The sequence below is a fragment of the Stegodyphus dumicola genome, chromosome 4 (assembly GCF_044657685.1).
Source record: "Stegodyphus dumicola isolate Sdum_Otavi_A_Nest chromosome 4, ASM4465768v1".
NCBI lineage: Eukaryota > Metazoa > Arthropoda > Arachnida > Araneae > Eresidae > Stegodyphus > Stegodyphus dumicola.
This window is the reverse complement of record NC_140771.1, coordinates 225,989,079-226,009,078: the sequence shown is the minus strand read 5'-3', so window position 1 is coordinate 226,009,078 and position 20,000 is coordinate 225,989,079. Positions and strand designations below refer to the sequence as shown.

The following is a 20,000-nucleotide window of genomic DNA, read 5'->3' as shown; positions in this document are numbered from 1 at the left end:
GACAAATATAAAGAAAAGAATTGCTTTTGCCAAAACATATTCAAACTCTTCGCAGGACTTCTGGAACAATGTAATTTGGTCAGATGAAAGTAAATTTACAATATTTAAAGTTAATGGCCACCCTATTGTATGGAGAAAACCAGGAACAGAACTGAATCTGAGAAATTTAAATCCAACTGTCAAACATGAAGTTGACGGTGTGATGGTATGGGGGTGTATGTCGTCGAAAGGGAGTTGGAAATTTTCACATTATTGATAAAGTCATGGATAAGTATGTTTATCTGGATATTCTGAAGAAAAATCTACGAGACAGTGCTAGAAATTTGAACCTTTCTAATACCTTTATTTCCAACAAGACAACGACCCGAAACATACAGCTAAAATTGTGAAGGAATATCTCCTCTATCACACTCCAAGACAGTTGCGTACTCCTCCACAGTCACCAGACCTCAATCCAATCGAACATTTGTGGGCAAAATTGGAGAAACGAATTCGAAAACACAATATTACATCGCGAGATAAGCTAATTAGTAAATTGCAGGAAGAATGGGGGAAATTTACGTCGGATAACACTGAAAAACTAGTTCAGTCAATGCCCAGACGTCTGCAAGCTGTTTTGAAAAATAAAGGATATCCTACAAAGTATTGAAGTAATGTAAAAAACTTATATTTTGCTTTTTTTTAACGTGTACGCAGACTTATTGGAGGGAATTTCTGAGTTTTTTTGACAAAATATATTTTTGAAAAAATGTAAAAAGTATTACACTGATATTATTTACTTTTTATTTAAGTTTACAATTTTAGCTAATAGGAGAAAAAAAATGCAATGATTAAAAGACATTTTTCTATGCTTTAAGTGTTTTTTTAATTTAAAATTTAGTCTGTACGCAGACTTTTGTGACTAACTGTACATACATTCATGCAGATTTTTCATTATTTAATTTCTTCAAATATAATGCAGAACTCTAACATTTGGTGGCAACAGTTTGAAAAGTGAAACGGACATTTATAGTGATTGAACGCAAAATCGCAAAACGAAAACAATAGTCCTTCAGGTACAAAGACCCTTTGGACTAAAAAGGTTTTACTTTTAATTATACTTTATTTGCTTCATTTTTTCTTTTATATGGCAAAAATTAGATTTCGCATACGCGGCCAACAGTAAGTAGGATAAACAGTCATTTTCAGATAATTGGATGATTTTTTTATTTTTTTTTCTAAATATATAGAAGAATGTGCTACTTTTTTCAATATAGGAAATTCTCATTTTGATAAAAACTATTATCACCTAACTTCCGGGAAATATTTACTGTAAGCTTCGAGCGAGGGAAGAAGTGCACAGCTACATCTTGAAAATTAAATCTTTTCGTCATTAAATAAGCTCAAAACGAGGTGTTGAGTAATCATGGAATAATAATATCACCTTCCTTTATCATATGTTAACAATTTTATTCTGAACAGTTTGTTTTCAATATATGATTTCAGGTTCCTTATCTTGAACTCTTAAGGATAACATTTTTAATCAGTTGGTTTACAATAATTATTCAGATTCAAACATTAAAATGGAATTAAAATGTTTTTTCATCTTTTATAATTTTTTATTCTTTAGAAACTTTTTTAACATTGCTTAGTTTTTCGAAATATTTAATTACAAGCGTTCTTTGAACAAAGCACATGTATTGCCAGATTTAAAAAGTAACAATGCTAAACTACATTATATTTTAAAACATTTTAGTAATAAAATTTTTATCTACTTACATTAATAAATATAGCGTATTTCATAACTGTCTCGATCTATCCATACTGAACTTCAGGTAATACTTACCTGTTTTAATTTCCCTTAATTGTGCTCTCAGTTCTATCAGAAATAATTTAAACAATAAAACGCATTGAAAGAGAAAATAACTAAACTCAGCAAATAATATTCTGCTGACTAGTCTTTAGTCTACACTGACAGAAGCATTTTATGCTTTGAGCTTCACTCATGATTCGGTCTGTTTTTATTAAAAATATTCTAGATTATTTAAGAATTTTATAATGGTGAAGGTCAAAGAAAGGTCAATTCATTTAGCTTTGAAGAAAATACCTTACGTTTTCTCCAATTTTCTTTCTAAGAAAAGGGATTTATAGCGATTCCTGGTTAGAACTCAAGACTTCGTTTGAACCACAACAGAACCACGAACATATCGTCACGGAGGTGTGGTGTACGTTTCGTCTTTTCATTGGTTGAATTGAAGGTGCGGCGCGCCGTGCATTGTGGGTAACAGCTGCCATGTGAACGCGAAGAGAGTTTACTCGTGCTTCCCTCTTTGACAGCCGTTGTTGAGCAGGGAATAAGAATTTAAAATTTTACAATTCTTATTCAGCAACAAATTGGATTAGCTAAGAGTCGTATTATTAATACATTTTAGTTATTAGTTTTAAATAATTTACAAGAAATTTAACAGAAGTCATGCCCCACCTTCGAAGATCGGTGAGTTCATTTACCCTTATTAATGTATACACCAAACAAATGCATTTCTCTAACTTTTTTTTTTTTTTTTTAGATTATATTTCCCACAGTTGCATAATTTAGCTGATTACATGTCGAAGCATAATCTTTACAATGACATATATTATTACATCATTTTATTATTTTACTAGTGAGTATAAAATGAAAAAGTTTTGCTGCGAAAAAAATAACTGTAATTAAAATTTATGGTAGCATTATTTAGATTACTATATGTTTGAAAATCGATGTTCTAATAATCTGCAGCGATAAATTAATATTTAAAATGTTGACCATATTAATTAGGAATGTTTTGTTTGTGGTTCGATGGGATAATTATTTTATGCATCTAGTTTTATGTGTATTAGAGTTTTCTTTAATATATATATATATTTTTAGAATAATAATTTGCTTTAAACACGCATCGAATAAAATTTTTGCTTTTTCACTATGTTTAATGTTGGCATTCATGCTGTCTCCTAACGTTTTCCTCTGCAGAAATGAATCTTAAAAATATTCCCTGGATAATTCCTGACAGTTTTCTCTTAAAATTTATTTTTTAAAAATTGTATAGAACTGAGAGGTTTTCTAAACAGTCTCTTGTATTCGCAGTTTAATAAATTTATTCCTTTCTGCATGATTCTGATTCACGATTTCTGCAGCATTAATTTTGCAAGAATTTTGTTGGGTGGGAAGAAGTGACAGCTCCCGTCTAGATAGGTTCATCCCGTTCACCGGAAAAAATTACCAGCACTCAATCATATTACCCACTCAGCCGATGGTGGGCAGGTAAACGGGATATATTCATCCAGTTTAATTTGCTTAATGAATGAAAGGACGTAATTTGCCACTAAATATATTTTAAATATTTTTAATGCGCATAGAAAATATAGTTTTCTTCTTATCGTGTTTTCTCTTTAAATATTAAGTTTTGCAGATAGTTCTTACGCGTTTTCCCTTAACAAAATACTATTGTTCTTTTGTAAGTCTTTCATGTAAACATTCTACTTATTATTTACATGACAAATAACAAAAACCCATTGCAACCAACCTATTCTCAATGGCTGGGAATGGCTAGATGGCTGCTGTCAGTGTCTCCTATTGTAAGATACGATTAAGTACGTACTAGTACTATAGGGGATTTAACACGGCCATAGGAGAGGAGGAGGGAAAAAAAGAAAAACTTGTAGAATTTACAATAAAGCTTGAGCAAGAATGAAAACATAAGGAAGTCCTAAGGAGTTGAAATTGTAAAATGAAGACCCCCCGTGGAGCTGGGTTGGTTGTTCTAAAGTTTATGGCTCATAATTTTGAAAGTTATGATGCACCAGATATATTTCCTCACACAAACAAAAAGAATCCAAGAATACTTTTTTTTTATACAAAATAGGGGTTGCATCTTAATGAAATGAAATCGAAGAGACTGAATTTTAACTGTCTGATTTAAAATAAGAATATATTTTTCATAAATATTGAGCATTCATTTCATGAAGAAAGGCGGAGAAAGCTGAGGAAGGGAAATACATATTGCCTTTGGAAAAAGACTGAGACAGAATCGTACATGTATTGAAAGAAATTTATAAATATATATATAAGAATATATTTTCCAGGATGGGTAATATGCTAGTTTAAAGCGAAATGGGCAGCTTATTGGATCCCCCCCCCCTTTACGTGAATCTCTCTTTTGCATCGTTCTCATTATTTGGTATGCTCATTTGTTACATGTGAATAGACAAAATTAAACTTTCTTCTTTGAATTTCCTATTTTTTTCCCTAGCTTTGATATTTATAGATTATCCTACTGGAAATAAGTTTTGCATTATTTCTTTAACTTTATTTACGTATTTTGTTCGTGTGTGTGTGTTAAAATATGTGCAGCGTATTAGCTGTTAAATATAAGAAGGAAGTCATCGAAAAGCGCTAAAAATACTAACAATTAGCAACAAGAATCGTCAAAAGATGCGTAAATTATAAGGGTTTTAGTTTTGAAAGTCAAACAGCGCCTCCTTCTTCAGTTGCGGAAGTGAAAATGGTGACATAAAAGCTTGCTTACGCGACAACAACACACTGAAATTTTGTTTTAAGATACGTATTCATAACTCTTGGCAACTCTCATCAGGTACCATACCATATTTTGATCACTGTTAGACATGCATTAGTCTGAATAATTTGTTGTTGCATCTGGATATAATCCTTTTCCAGTAAATTTTCAAGCAATAATATTTAAATTATTTCAGATTGTAAGCAGCGTTTTCTCATGAAAGTCCGCATTTTTTTTAAATAACTGTTTACCTCTAGATCTCATTATCTTTTGCTTTCAAAATAACTTATTGGTGAACCCAATTAAATATCCGAGTTGCATGCATTCTTATATTTTCATTTGCTTTGTATCATATTATGGTATTTAATATGTATAGTTAAAGTCACTTTGTTAATGTTTTAAAGATATATTTTATCTGAAAATCTGTTTAGCTATTTGATACAGTTACAAATAATCTAGAGTCCCCATGTATTTTCATACCTGCTTATAGATCTGGGACTTTTCTATATGTATAAAAAAATATCTTTCACTTGCAATTTATGTGCATATTAAGAAAAATGATTATGTTAGCAATTTTCATCAGGTACCAAAAATGCATTCTTATCACTATTTAATTTGAATTATTTCATACAATTAATTATCGAAAATGGATATATTTATATAGAATTACAATATTAGCTTAATTATAGCGGACGGTTTACGTAATCTTTTCACGAATTTTCACTTGTGCTTTTTAAAGAAAATTGGTTCACCTGGGTACAAATGTATTATCGCCACCACCTTGGCGCAGTTTGGCTAATTTAACGGAAGAAAAAGAAAAATTACTTTTACTGTAAAAAATTACATATTATATACATACATATTTCTATGTTTCAACTATATATCTATTCCAAAACACAATCAGTAAACCTAGTCACAAATGGGTTTTTATAGTGGTGGAAGTTTCATAGCGATATCGTTTTGAGAAAGAATTCGAAGCATAATTTCTTAAGCAATTTTGCGACAAAATAATGCATTCCTGCAGAAATTTCACCTCTTTTTCTTCTATTTCAGGAAAATCCTAAAGCATAAATTTTAAAATCGAATTTAAGACAAAAAATAAACAAAATTTTTCTATAAAAGACTTTCGAAATTGGCATGTAACAAAAAGAACTCTCACGAAAATGGCGACGTTGGGAACTGAATATTTTTCATGCACATGGTTGCCTGAGTCATTGTTATGTGCGTGGTTGTCAGAGGATGCTGTTCTTTGAAGCTTTGGCGATTTCTACTAAGGTGTTTGCGATAATACGTAAATCCTACATTAATCTCAGGTTTCTTTACATAAAAATTAATTTGTAAATAACGTTAAATACCTGTAACTTTCAGTCTTGATTTCTCGTATATTTTGTATAGTATTAGTTGATATGGCATGCTTACTGATTTTGAATCTTTGTGTTCTTGCGCTTAGTATGATGATTTTATTTATTTATTTATTTCCTTTCATATGTGTAAAATTAATCCTGAATCAGCTTTCATTTTTCATGTTTTTTCACGGACCAATACTCTCTCTAGACACACATTTAATTATTTTTGCACTTCTGAAACTTTATTTACTTAATCTTGTCTTATCTTCAAGTATGTTATATGACGTAATTATTATACGTAATTGTTAGTTCAACCATTCAGTAATTATCCACTTACTACGTATGAACTCTTTTTACTGTGCGCCAAGGACGATCCTTTAATATTCTTAAGTAAATTGGTTAAGAGTGAATTTAGACTTTACTATATATATCAATACAGAATATTTTGACTATGGAATATAAGTTCTAGCTCGCCTAGATTTAGCTAAGGCGAGGAACCTTTGTATTTTTTTCTTTGTCACTAGGGAACCTAAAAAGTCCTTAGGCTGTTATTGTTATTCTAAATTAGGCTTGTCTACTGAGCGCCATGTAAGTTACGTTGCGTTAAGAATCAAGGGTAGTTTTAAAATTTAGAAGTATTATATTAAATCTAGAATATGCGTATGAACGGGTAGTGTAGCCAACTTCCACAAAAGAAGTCTTAAAAATAGCTTTGTCATTGGCTGTGGAGATTCGCTATTTTTAGTTCGTTCCTTAATTAATCTATTTCAGAACGGGAAGCGTAGAGTTTATATCAGGTGTAAATGAATATTTCTTGCAGACGTTAATTTCAAAATTGTTTTACCGTCCTATTTTATTGTATTAAATAATTAATTTTTGTTTCCCGATATAACTTGCATCTAAAATCCAGACTAAGTCTTCTCTTTACTTCGATTAATATAACGTGTGTGTCTAGGTTGCTATGACAACTGAGTCTGCACAAAAGCTTTATTGTTATTCCTAAATATCACCCTTTCAAGAAAATGATTTCCTGAAACATGGATCGAAAAATAGGAGCTACGAGTAGGAAAATAATGCTTATATCACGCTGTGAATCAGAAACTGAGACATCCATTTTGACTTCCGGTGCTCTCTTTTTTTTTTTTTTTTCTTAATTTTCTAATTTTTCTCTCATGGATTTTCCTTTCTCTCTACTTTTTTTTTAAATTCTTTCGTTCTCTTTTATTATCCTTTGAAAGAAATCAAATTTGATTTTAATTTTTTAAATTTCTTTCTGTTTATGTCAAATCATAGTGTTACAAAATATTGTAACAATTATATCACTGATATTCGATTTTCGCATTTTTTCTTTTATTCAGTCATCTAATTAGTGCATGATACTGGCTTTGCTTAGGTTTGGTAACTAATTTGAATTATGAACAAGGCAGCATATTTAATATCCAATCAAATCCCAGTTTAATAATTTTTTTGATTTAACGAAGGGTATTTTTTGTCAAAGTCCTACCATACATTTTGAGCGCTATATTAACGTGTTTTAACTTATTTTTTTTTTTTCACCATACTCTTTAGCACGACACTGGATGAAACGAAGCAGTCAAGAAAAACAAAAAGTATATTCTCCAATTTCACTATAAAAATCCTCCAAAGACACACTGCCGGAGAACAAGATGGCCAGCATTACTTCTTCTTTTCGAAAATAAGTTTTCATCAGTTTTGACTAGTTTATTGTGTCCATCGATTTTAATGTTCAAGAGCCATTGTGTTGTCAAACATTTAAAGGAAGCTTTAGTTAATAAAACTCAATAGAAATTAATTCCTGACACCGAGTCTCTAAACATAACATTAAAAAGCTCTCCCCGAAGGCATCACTCCTCTTAAACAGATAGCCCTCGCGTGCTTTGTATTAATCGAATAAACCAAAATAAATGCGACATAACGAAGGAAATGCGAGATCCAACAAACCACGTTTGGGTTCGAAATACCTTTTCCTTCTCATCAGGGGCCCACCAGCGGCCGAGTGGTAAAATCGTTGAACAGTGGTAGTTCCGAACTGGGTTCGATTCCAAGCGAATGGGCTGGCTACATGGCGTTTTTGGTAGTTTTTCCTATGAAACACGTGTATATAAGCCAGCTTTGCCTAAAAGGTCTTCCACGAAGGCATTCCTTTCTAGTGTGCTTTGCTGTAATCAACTAAACCAAACAGAAAGCTATACAGCAAGGGTGAAGGCTGCATATCTATTTCGAATTCGAGTCAGATTTTAATTTCAGGATATTTTCGAATATAATATCTTTGTTTGTGAAGAACACCTTTGAAGGAAAAAAAAGCTGCTGGCATATCTCTTTGCAAACTTTAACGGAAAAATAGCAACATTTTTTTTTTTAATTTTTTTTTTTTTTTTTTATGTCGAGTGCTTTATTTAATAACCATTACCTTGCACCACTACAAGGACAGGAAGTGGTGGCCATTTCACTATGGAAGCACCTAACAGGTGGCCGCCGTTGTCTCCTATGAAGCGACGGACAGTTACAACCATGCCTTCTCCGGGATTCGAACCCGGGCCCGTCGCTATGACAGTCAGGGTCACTAATATCAGAGTGATTCATTTTTAATATATCGAATTGCTGTTAAGAGTTAATTGAATTGTTGAAAAACTGTTGGAAGCGTAAAAATCACCCTTTTGAAAACTGTAAAAACGAATCAGAATAATTCGGTCATTTAAGAATTGAAAAGAGGATTATTAGTCAAACAAATATTGAATAGTCTAAAAGCTAAGTTTTCAAACCTGGACATTTAAAATTAATGTTTTTGATGCTTGTACGACATTCATCGAAAGAAATGACGTCACATGTGTTCAGTAATTACTTGATAAATCAAATTTTCACATAAAAAGCAACCGAAAGCGATTTATTTACCAGATGTCGCAGAAGACACTAGAAAACTTTCGAAAAGTAAAATTAAATATTCTTAACCCAGAATTTTCAGATTACACATTTATTAATGACGCTGTATTCGCCTTGAAGTGACTGTAATGAATGTGATTGTAATGAATGAATAGTTTTTCTGTCCAACTTCCCATCTTGACGGTAGGAAAGAAATTGCATTTAAAAGTGAATCACTTTGAGGGATACTGATTTTATTCTACAGCAGGGTTTTCCAGAAGTGTCGGTAGCGGTCGAGTGGTAAAGTCGCTGAACACTGGTAGTTCGGTCCGAGGTTCGAATCCCACAAACAGGCTGGCTGAATGGGTGTTTTCGTGGTTTTCCCCATGTGTAATGTGTATACGAGCCAGTTTCCCTTAGAAAGTCCTCTACGAAGGCATCCCTACCCTTAGGCAGATAGCCCTAGTGTGCTTTGCCATTATTAAATACACCACCACACCACCCAGAAGTGTCGGTATTGATGAAGACCATTTAAGTTCTTTGGTCGATATTGATTTCCCCTGGGGACTGATGAAATTTTGAAAGGGGTCAATGATTATCAAAGTGGCCGATAGTTGATTATACTCCGGCTATTGATTGATACACTCAAAATCCCATTCATCACAAAAAATATTTTTTAATAAAATTCATAATTGTTCACGGATCTGTGTATTTCAGATCATCTGGTTACGATCACTGTGTTTTACTATGAAAATAAAGTTTTGCATAATTTAAATCCATATCCGAAAAGCATTATTGTGTTCAACAGAAAGTCATGTGCCGAAAATAACTTTCGCCCATATTCGAATAAGAGGAAATGTCGAGTTAATGTTCGCATTTGCTGCACTGTCCTCCCCCCCCCTTTAAAGGTCGGATTAGATCATTTCAGTGTAAATCCAACCCGCCTGTAGTTAAGTGAATAATACCACTTAACACTGATAATTCCTGTTGTTTTCGAATCCCAGCGAACAGGCTTCAGGCTGGAATTTTGAGGTTTCCCTATGTGCAATATAATGAACCATTTTCCCTCAGTGGCTTTCATGAAAATATTCATCCCAAGTCAAGCAGATAATCCTCCCATGATTTGTTATAAGTAATTAAACAACTAACTCGATTCCTTGGAAACCAAGAAGTGGGTCCATTTCGTGCAATCTGCTATCCTAGGAAAACTAATTAGTTTCCTGCATGGAGGTAAGAAAGGAACTTCCTACCTCCATGGTTTCCTGGCGGGGGAAGCAAACAATACTCCCGTTTCGTCCAGTTTATCTTGAACGTTAGGCAAATTAAATAACGCAAAACACATAAGGGTTTTCAGCTTAAGGCAAAAGATCCTTCGAAGAAGACTTTGATTCATATTATCATTACTTAGGAAGAAAATCGCCTTATAAGTGGCCGATAGGTTTACGAACTGCCGATTTTGGCAGTTCTCCCGGGTTCTAGCTCAGGATAATGGGTTGGCTTCGTAGTTGTGGATATCATATTTTTATCCATGTGTACGAGCCATTTTCTTGAGTCCTTTCTATTACGCATCCTCCCCTTAGGCCTTTAAGCCTCGGCATTTTCAACTAATCTAACCTAACCATGCAGAAAATTGAAAATACAAACACTGCAGCGTTTTCGCTCGGATTTGAAGTTGCTCCTGCCTCCTTAAAAAACGAATTTTTTATCCATCCTAAACGATCATTGTGATATATCCCTGAGTATGAGCTATATTTTCACTTAGAAAGTCCTCCAGAAAGGCATCTCTCTCTTTAGAGAGATAGCTTTTAATTATTTTGTTATCATCGCAACTTCTGTGTTAAACACAAACACAAACTTCTGTGTTAAATAAACTAATCGGATTCTACCGTGTTTTTGATTTGGAAGGACAGGAAAATTGCTGTGCCTGTGGTTTGGTTTATTCGATTAAAACAAAACAACTCTAAGGCTATCTGCTTATGCGAAGGGAGGCTTTAGAAGAGGACATTCAAGGCAACGTAGCTCGTATCCACCCTACGCATGAGAAAAATCCATGAAAATTTCCGTGCAGCCGGCTTGTTCGCCGGGATTTGAACACGGGTAGAATTGCTAGTATTTAGCGAATTTACTTCCACCTGCAGCCGAGCGGTAAAATCGCTGAATACTGGTAGCTCGATCCGGGGTTTGAATTCCGGTGAACGTGCTGGCTGCATACGTGTTTTTGTAATTTTCTCCGTGTGGATACGAGCCGAGTTCTCTTAGAAAGTCCTTCACGAAGGCGTCCCTCCGTTTATGCAGATAACCCTCAAGTGCTTTGCTGTGTGTCTATCTTAGCGTTGTGTAATATAGATTTATATAAATTTCACTAAAGTGTCCGGAAATGCTCTAGCAATTATGCATGTTTTTAATTTTCGATAACAATATTGCTTGATAAATTTCGTTATCATTGTAAATACGCAACTGTAAAATATCGTTTATGGAAGATACAGATTTTCGACGTTTTCGCGGAATTTTTTTTAATTCATTGTTTTCTAACCTAAAAAAAATGTTTTTCTAAAGCTTTTTCTCTGAAAATTTCCTCTTTTCTCATTGCAATATATGATTAAGAATTAATTTGTTAATTAATACATTTTATTTCATCAGATTTGAAAAGTCAATAGATTGCAACGCGTAACGCATGCATTCACATTTCGTTCCGGTCAAATGCCAAGTTTTCCAAAATCGGATTTAATCAAGCCATACAATTATGTCAATACTGATAACTTAATTTTTTAAATTATTTATTAAAAAGAAACATTAGTATATCTAAAAACGTCAGAGTAATATACGACCGTGAATATTATAGTGATTTAAAACACTAATACTTTAATATAAAATTTAAAACAAGCTTTCGCAAATTAGAATAAAGGAAACAATTTATTGTTTATTTAAGAGCTACAGAAATAATAGAAATATTTTCAAAATTTTTTAATATAAAAATAAATGATCAAGGACCCAGAGATATAGAAATTATCTCACGTAAATTGTTTTGCGATTTTTAGCAACTCCAAGGTATGTTTAATTAAAGAAACTTCTCTACACATTTGTCTCTGTGTTTTAAATCCAATTAAAGTGCTTTAGCGACATCATTACATAAAGATTAGACGAAAGTAATTTTTCTTTTTAGGCCACGTGTTTTCGCTACATGCTCCCGTTGTCTTTCGAGGTTTATAAAAGAAAGCGGGAAATCGATTGTCCCAGTTTCGGGATTTTGATCTAAAGAATTTTTATTTCGGTCGTTTCTTAGAATTTCAAGCTCGCTTAAAATATTTAGGTCATCACTCTTTTATGTGAGTAAATACATATTATGAAATTTATTAATCAGAGCTCAAGAACAAAACATAAAAATAAAAAAAAAACCTTCAACATAATCCAACATGTTAAAAAAAAAATCTTGAAAGCTTTCGAATTTTATATTATGCCCAAAGAGGCGTTTTTTTACCGTTTTGCGTGTTACCTTTATTTATTAAATATTATGTTCTCCGCATTTAAACCACAAAATTCAGTTCAACAGCAATATCACAAAACAATTTAAAAAGAGCATATCTTCAGAATTTCCGATACACGCTCTCGCGCACTGGAGATAAAAATGTTTTTTTCGTTTGGTTTTGCCCATTGCTCTCTTTGAAATTTTCGACTTTGTTAATAAAAAATTCGTTAAAGTTTTATAAAACATGAAATAGACAATCAAAAATTTTGAAATTCCATATTCGGGTTGCCAAGTGCCCTTGTTCGAGTGGAGGACTACGTTATTCAAAATTTGAATGCATTACATGCGTATCAAGGTATAAAAATTGCGTTAATGCATTAGAATATTTCACATTCTTTCAATTCTAAATATAGCTTTCTGTAGTGGTAACATCTGTACTTTTTCTATTTGGACATTTCCGTTTTGTTAAACATATACTTGTCATTTTACAAACAGAAGCAAAAAAGAAAGGAAATAAAAGGGGGTTATGAAAATACGTAAAATGCGTTTCAAATAATGTAGGAACCTGCTTAAACTCTTTATTAATATCTTCTAATTTTAGACGTTAAACCGGTATAATAAATGTACATAACAGAAATTCGATTACAGAAATTATTCCAACACCTTAGTGTTTGCATCTAATTTGGAGAATGTAGCTGATTTTTTATTTATTTTTTATCTGGTTATATAACTTTTAATTTTTTTTAAAATTTCACATGTAACTGCAGGCCTTGTTGCAAACATCATCGCACTATACCAAATGTAAACGATTCAATGGATTGGAGACTAGAGATGGGCAAACACGCTCTTTGTTGGGATTGAATCTGACCGCTCGCTTGCTGAGTTGAATAAATTCTTTTAAATAACTCACGCTCACTAACAATAATCTGGAGGAAACCATCGGGAGCGAGGAGTGCATCAAGAGCTGTCGGCGAGGATAAGGCGAAGAGCGTAAAGAATAGTACAAGCAGTACTGATACATAACTTGTGGCACATCAGAAGAATCGACTCAACGCTGACTCTCTAAACTAATTTCTTTCAACTGTAGTTTTAACATTCCCTAAAGCGTTCTTACTACACAGAACTAACGATGAAATTTTAGAATTTAAAAAAAAAATCTTTTGGAGTCGAAAAATATTTCTGAATTCTTTCGAGGACCTTGGTTTTTTTGAATCAATTGACCACGATTTACATGTGATGCATTGTCACAGTCACAAGTTATGTATCAGTACTACCCACGTACGTGATTTTCAGAGTTAATGCTTGCAGAATATCATTTAGATGCAGTCAATTTGTTTGGCGATAACTCTGAAGCGACTGCCCGAAGATGATTTTTGTATGCCCATCGACTCCTGTACTTTTCCATTTTAAGACTGAGATATATCTCCGATCTAACACCTATAATCTCTGGCTGTGATTTTTCTGAAGCCCAGAGTATACAGGAACAATTCCAGTATAATATACTGTGCGGCTTGTGGGAAACATGGGAGAAATATGAGGTATCTGGAGTAATATGTGTCTACACGCCCCGATAAGCGAGCCGCTGTTATCTCTTTTTAAAATCTTACTAAACGTTAAATCTTACGTTAAATCTTACTAAACGTTTGTAATGTCTATTTTAAATAAACAATTTTTCTTCACATTTACTAGCGTTTCCTGCTAGATTTTTGCTATCTTCCTTATATAGTTATCGCAGCCTTTAAAAACAGATATTGATGTTGACTTCAGCTTCTGCATACACCGTACTAACAGTTTATGTTGTTTTTCATTATGCAAACTCTTATGCCATTATGAGATTCTTGGGTTTGCGTTGGAAATTTTCGAGATAAAATTTACGTTAAATGCAACTGTGATTATACCTTTTTTTATCCCTTGTTTCGTACATAGCGAGCGTTCTGAATTATTTTGTAAAAGTTCCAATTGATTCCTCGCTTTTCGCGCTTCCAAGATGGACATTAGATCGCCGCTGGTTGTTTTGTGATCAATTTGTATTTATTCCTTGATGCTTGTGGTGGAGATTTGAATTACTTGCTGAGTTTCACAATTTTTTTATAGTGCAAAGGGATAATTTGCCCAGAAGGACTATTAATTTTGTTCTGGCATTTTGCGTTGATTCACTACAAGCGTTGTTAATTTTTCAAATTCTTGCCACCATATATTATCGCCCTGTATTACGTTTAAAGAAATTAAATAATGACGAATCTGCATAATGTATGTTTCTCGCATTGTGACAAAACAACGGTACCTAGTGTAATCCAATTTTGAATAACGTAATCCTTCTGCGAATATGGGCATTTGGAGGCCCAAATTTGGAATTTGTTATATTATCGATTTCATATTTTGTAAAACTTTTAACAGATTTTTGATTAACAAACTTAAGGATTTCAGAGCGAGCAATGGCAATGTTGTACAGAAAAAACTTTTTAATCTCCAGCGCGCAAGACTGTGTATCGGAAATTCTAAAGATATGCTCATTTTAAAACTATTTTGCGATATTCCTCTTGAACTGAATTTTATGGTTTAAGTGCGAAGAACATGATAGTTAATAAATAAAGGTTGCACACGAAATGTTAAAAAAACACCCGTTTGGACGTAATTTAAAATCTGAAACTTTTCAGATTTTTTTAATAAATTTATTTTTTATCAATGGGATCTAGAACAGCGGTCGTCAACCCTTAGAACTTCACGGAACACTACATATATAATTTTATATTTGGCGGACCACTAATATGAATTTTAAAAAAAACTACCTTAACTCAAACCTAAAAACAACATATACTAAATACGTAAAAACAATATTCAACTTTCCGATACATATAATTCTAATTGTCATTTGTTAATATAATTATCGAAACATTTGGTGTTCAGCAGCATGCCTTTATGGAAATTCAGACTACGTTCCTGATTATGAGTAACAATTAAAACACTATTAACATCTGACTGATGCACATATTTAGTTCACATTGAAAACTATTTTAAAAATATAAAAATCTTAGCTTCTTGTACAGAAAGCTTCACATTTCCATATCACTGAAATGGAACTTCACGAAAAGCAAGAACAAACCGGCAAACTCAAAGCAATATCAATAAACTGAAAGTGAGTGTTATACCGCCAATTTTCAATTATTGTAAACATGTGATGTAGCCGTTCCTCAACAGACACTAATGCCGGCTAGCTTTAAAAGGATTTATTAACAGAGCACACAGGAACGGTTACAAACAAAAGAAATATACATAAAAAATGAAACATATACCAAATGGAACATCAAACATTGAGAATAACATAACATAGTAAGCTATCATCATGGCGGCTGGAGGTCGACTGACGTTTTTTCATATCGCCACGAGATGGCGTTTAAATAAAATAGTTCGGTTACAGTTCATGAGTTAATGGCGTGAATAAAATAGTTCAATTACACTTAAATAGGTCTGTTACATCCTCCCCCTCTGACTTCGTAGACGTCTCGGCAAGAAGTCAGGAACTGACCTTTGTCTACTTTGTGCAGCGGGCGGAGAATCAGATGAATGGGCTCCAGTTTGACGAGGAGTAGATTTTGCGTCACCAGCACCTTGTGAAACAGGTGCAGATTCGGATGGTATTACACGTTTCGGGCGTGTAATATCTTCCTCTTTTCTTTAAGGGAACCACTGGAATTACACGAGCTGAGTTTTGCTTATTTCGATCTTGATATGGTTTCAAGGCTGAAACATGATACTTGCCGAGAATTTTGTCTGGTTCATGAGGATCGGCAATATCATAAGTGGTTGGAGATCTTGTAGTCACTATCACATAAGGACCATCTCTCTTGGGCATGAATTTAGCAGTTTTCTTCAGTGGACCTTTGCTGCTGGGGTGGAGGGTGACCCAAACTTTATCTCCAGGAACGAATTTCGGTGTTTCTCTTCGTTTTTTGTCAACATATCGTTTTTGCTTATCTTGATGCATTTCGACTCTTTCTCGTACCTGTTGTACATTTCTTGCAAAACGTTTCAAATATGGAGTAATTTCGGGAACAAAATTATCGTTCTCGATTACGGCTTTTATATCATGCTTTACATCATCTAAGGTTCGTAACTCTCGTGGAAATTGAAGAAAAGAAGCAGAATGTCCAGTTGAATCACATTTGGCTGTATTCAAAGCAAACCTTATTAATGGCAGTTTATCCTTCCACGACTGATGGTCGTTACCAACAAGTATTGCTAAACGTGGTTTCAGATCTCTATTCTTCCTTTCAACTGGGTTAGATTGTGGGTGATAGACAGGAGTAAGACTTTGATCAATGTTCAAGATATAGCATAGTTGTTGCATAACAGCACTAGTAAACTGGGTACCATTATCACTTATAAATAATAAGTTGCCCTTCGATTTGGAGGAAGTTGCCCTTCGATTTGGGTTACCCAGGAAAATATCCTGGGTAACCCAAATCGAAGGGCAACTTCCTCCAAAAGAATAGTGGCACATTCTCTGGCCGTGGCTTCCTTTAAAGCAAATAGTTCTGTCCACTTCGTGGCACAGTCCTGCACAATAAAAATCCATTTTTCACCAGACGGTGTTTCAGGAAGGAGACCGAAAAGATCAATAGACAAGGTCTCAAAACGTTGAGCATAGACTGGAGTTTGAAGTAAGCCAGATGGCTTTTGATTAGTGGTTTCTCCCCCTACTTTGAAGACAGTGTGATATTTGTTAAGCAATGCATCAGTTGCAAGCCGTTGGGCTGTAGTTAATTGCTGTCCTTCATTTTCTCGTATTCGGCAGTTGTTTACAACTGGGGTTTCTTCCAGTACTTGGGATTGATGAGGTTTCACGAAGCTATATTTTCTTCGAGGTTCATCAGAAAAGTTCCACTTATTTTCAGCAAGATTTAAAACAATTTTAGCTTTTTGAAGAAAGTCAGTTCCTAACAAAGTCGAGTTATTCTTGGCATCAGGCAACACAAGGAGCGGAGTTTTGAAAGCTCTGACTTCGAGAAGAATGATTTGTTCGGTGCGAAGTACCTCTTTTTCAGATACCAAACCATCAACGAAAGACACCTGTAGTGTTGTCTTTTCAAATACTGCATCTTGTTTTTGCAGAATATGATAGAGGGATTCACTTGCAATTGAGTGACTAGCACCAGTGTCGGCGAAAGCTGTACCGGAAACACCACCAATACTAATTGGAAATACAGCAGTCCGAGTGGAAGATAAACAGGGTCGGATTTGGATAGTGCCAAAATTTGATGAATTTGAACTCTTTGGGGGGTTACAGTCTGAACATTTAGACTTGATAAAACCAGTTTTTCCGCACCCATAGCATGTTAAAGGAGGTCGCGTTCCTTCTGTTTGTTGCTGACCACGATTTAAAAAGGTTTTATGAGTTCCCTGTATGTCACTTGTTCGATTTTCTACTTTGTTTTTGGATGGATTAGTCGGTTTGTAAGAATAGTTCCGCCTGCCAGGAAGTTGAGTTTTATAGTTCGTATTTTTAACACGTACAGCTTCATAATCATCCAATTTCTGTACTAATTCAGATGAAATCTTTATTTTTCCCCAAGTATCAATAAAATGCTCCTTAACGTCACTACTGACTCTTCTTTTAAGCTGATCTGTCAGGACCAAGTCTTTGAGTGATTCAAAGTCTGTAACATCGAGACTATGGAGCCACTCTTCGAGATAATTGTTTAATTCGTAAGTAAAATCTTTCCATAAAGACCCAGGGTGTTTTTGGTGTGTAGTAAGTTTAATTCGAAATGATTCAGCATTTAATTTGAATCTTTGTAGCAGAATCTTCTTGATGTAAGAATAATCTTCTAATTTGTCTTTTGGTTCTCTTAAAATAATTTGCGAAATGTCTATAGGCAGAAGAGGTAGGAGATGAGTGATGTAATCTATTTGTTTTATATTAACTTTCTCACATTGTCTTTCAAAAATTTGCAGGTAGGTTGCAATGTCAGAAGTTCCTGTAAATTTAGGGATTAGGTGTTGAATATTTGTTCCAATAGCTGCATTTGAAGCAAAGGCGGCATAGTTAGGGTTTGAGCTAGCAGCTGCCAGGTTTAATTTTAAACGTTCCAATTCTAATAAAAGTTCTTGTTCTTTTCTTTGACGTGTCTCCAGATCGTTGCTTTCACGTTGTTTTTGTTGTCTAGTTTCGATTAAAGTTTCCAGAAGATTCCTGGTAAAAGCCTCATCATAAGTGTCAGAATTGACAATAAGATCTTTAAGATCTATTACTCGCATAGTGTCGTTTACAGTGAAACCCAGTTCTGCAGCGAGAGATTTTAAATCCTCTTTTCGTGCTTTGGCAAGGTAAGCCATAATTATATGAGAGGTCAGGGGGAGGGAAAAGATGAAGTTGAATTTGTTGTTATTTCGATTTTATTCACAATACAGTATTTTAGAATTAATAATTATACCTTTAAGTAAAATGTATATACCTCTATTAAACAGCATGTATGAATGTAAACAATGTTACTCGTACATTTATATACCACTATTAAACAGTATTTATAAATGTAAACAATAATACTCACAAAGTTTATTATTTCGGAGTCGTAAAAATATCACAAAATGCCCTCATAAATTCAACTTGTATCAAGAAAATAACATATAATAAATTGCTCAAAAATTGTTTACTACTTAGCAAAACATACACAAATGTCTTACTTACCATAAGCTTTTATATTCAAGCTGAATTCTTCGAAATCTTAATCTTAACAAAATATTAAGCTGATTAAGCAACACACACTTAGTAACTCTTTTACTTTATTTAAATAGTCATTCGATTTTATTCATAATTATTTTCTTTCGCTTCAAGAAATATTTTTTAAGACAATTGAAAACAATTATATTATATTTTAAATTGAAAACGATTATATTTACCTGAAGTAGTATATTATAATCATTTTCTCAAAATGTTCGTCGAAAGATAAATCAACAAGTACAATATTTTATTTTATGTAGAATAAAACATTTAATAAGGAACAACAGCACTCAAAGGAAATAAAAATTATAAAAGATTTGACGTAAACACATCATAAATCATCGCTAGTCTAAACATTTCCGCGGGGGAAAACATCTGCTGCTGTATGTCAGAAGCGAAACTAATAAATTCTAATGAACAACGTCAATAAATATATTCAAACTTTAACATCAAAACGTGTATTCAGTGAAACAATATTATCTACAAATTAATTTAATATGCGCATTAACATTTTAAAATAACAAATTACAGTTCAAGAAATAACGTTTGGTTAACAGAAAGCCGTTTGCTTTCGTTTAATACTCTTATGTAGTATCAATAAATGAGATTTCAGTAAAGAATTTACATTTGCTTTAAGAAGCAGCTTGTAATAAATAATCAGTTTAAAAGAACTTTAAACTCAGATTAAACGATAATGTAAACGAAACTTCTTTTTTCCGTTGAAATTGTCCAGTTGATGATTCGATGTGCTAGCAGCACGGTATGACAATTTTAATTCCAGAATTGGTTTCCAGAATATTTGACCAGTAGTCCACACCTGAAAAGAAACTGAGCCGACCTCCAGCAACTAAAAGTTAAATTCGGGAGTAAGAGCTTGTTAAAGCCAAACAGAAATTCTAAACATTTTGTTGCGCCATTTTGGATTCAAATTTAGTTGGGCGCCAATGTGATGTAGCCGTTCCTCAACAGACACTAATGCCGGCTAGCTTTAAAAGGATTTATTAACAGAGCACACAGGAACGGTTACAAACAAAAGAAATATACATAAAAAATGAAAC

The 20,000-nt window shown here is 33.5% G+C and overlaps 2 protein-coding genes across 6 annotated transcripts in view; one reads left to right on the top strand and one right to left on the bottom strand.

The window, feature by feature from the left end:
* LOC146997834 (protein FAM200C-like) overlaps positions 1-2,180 on the bottom strand; it is a 94,615-nt gene extending 92,435 nt beyond the window's left edge. For both annotated transcript variants that reach the window (XM_085816055.1, XM_085816056.1), the window contains exon 1: positions 2,092-2,180. The gene's annotated coding sequence lies outside the window, so the exon portion shown is untranslated. The remainder of the gene's footprint in view (positions 1-2,091) is intronic.
* The window catches only part of LOC118192588 (solute carrier family 2, facilitated glucose transporter member 1-like), a 159,324-nt gene that overhangs the window by 76,219 nt on the left and 63,105 nt on the right, over positions 1-20,000 (top strand). Inside the window, exon 1 of one of the 4 annotated variants that reach the window (XM_035363584.2) lies at positions 2,313-2,473. The exons of the other annotated variants lie outside the window; for them this stretch is intronic. Within the exon in view, the coding sequence (XP_035219475.1) occupies positions 2,453-2,473 (21 nt within the window). The 5' untranslated portion in view covers positions 2,313-2,452. Of the gene's footprint in view, positions 1-2,312; positions 2,474-20,000 lie in introns of those variants that run through there. 4 annotated transcript variants of the gene reach the window in all.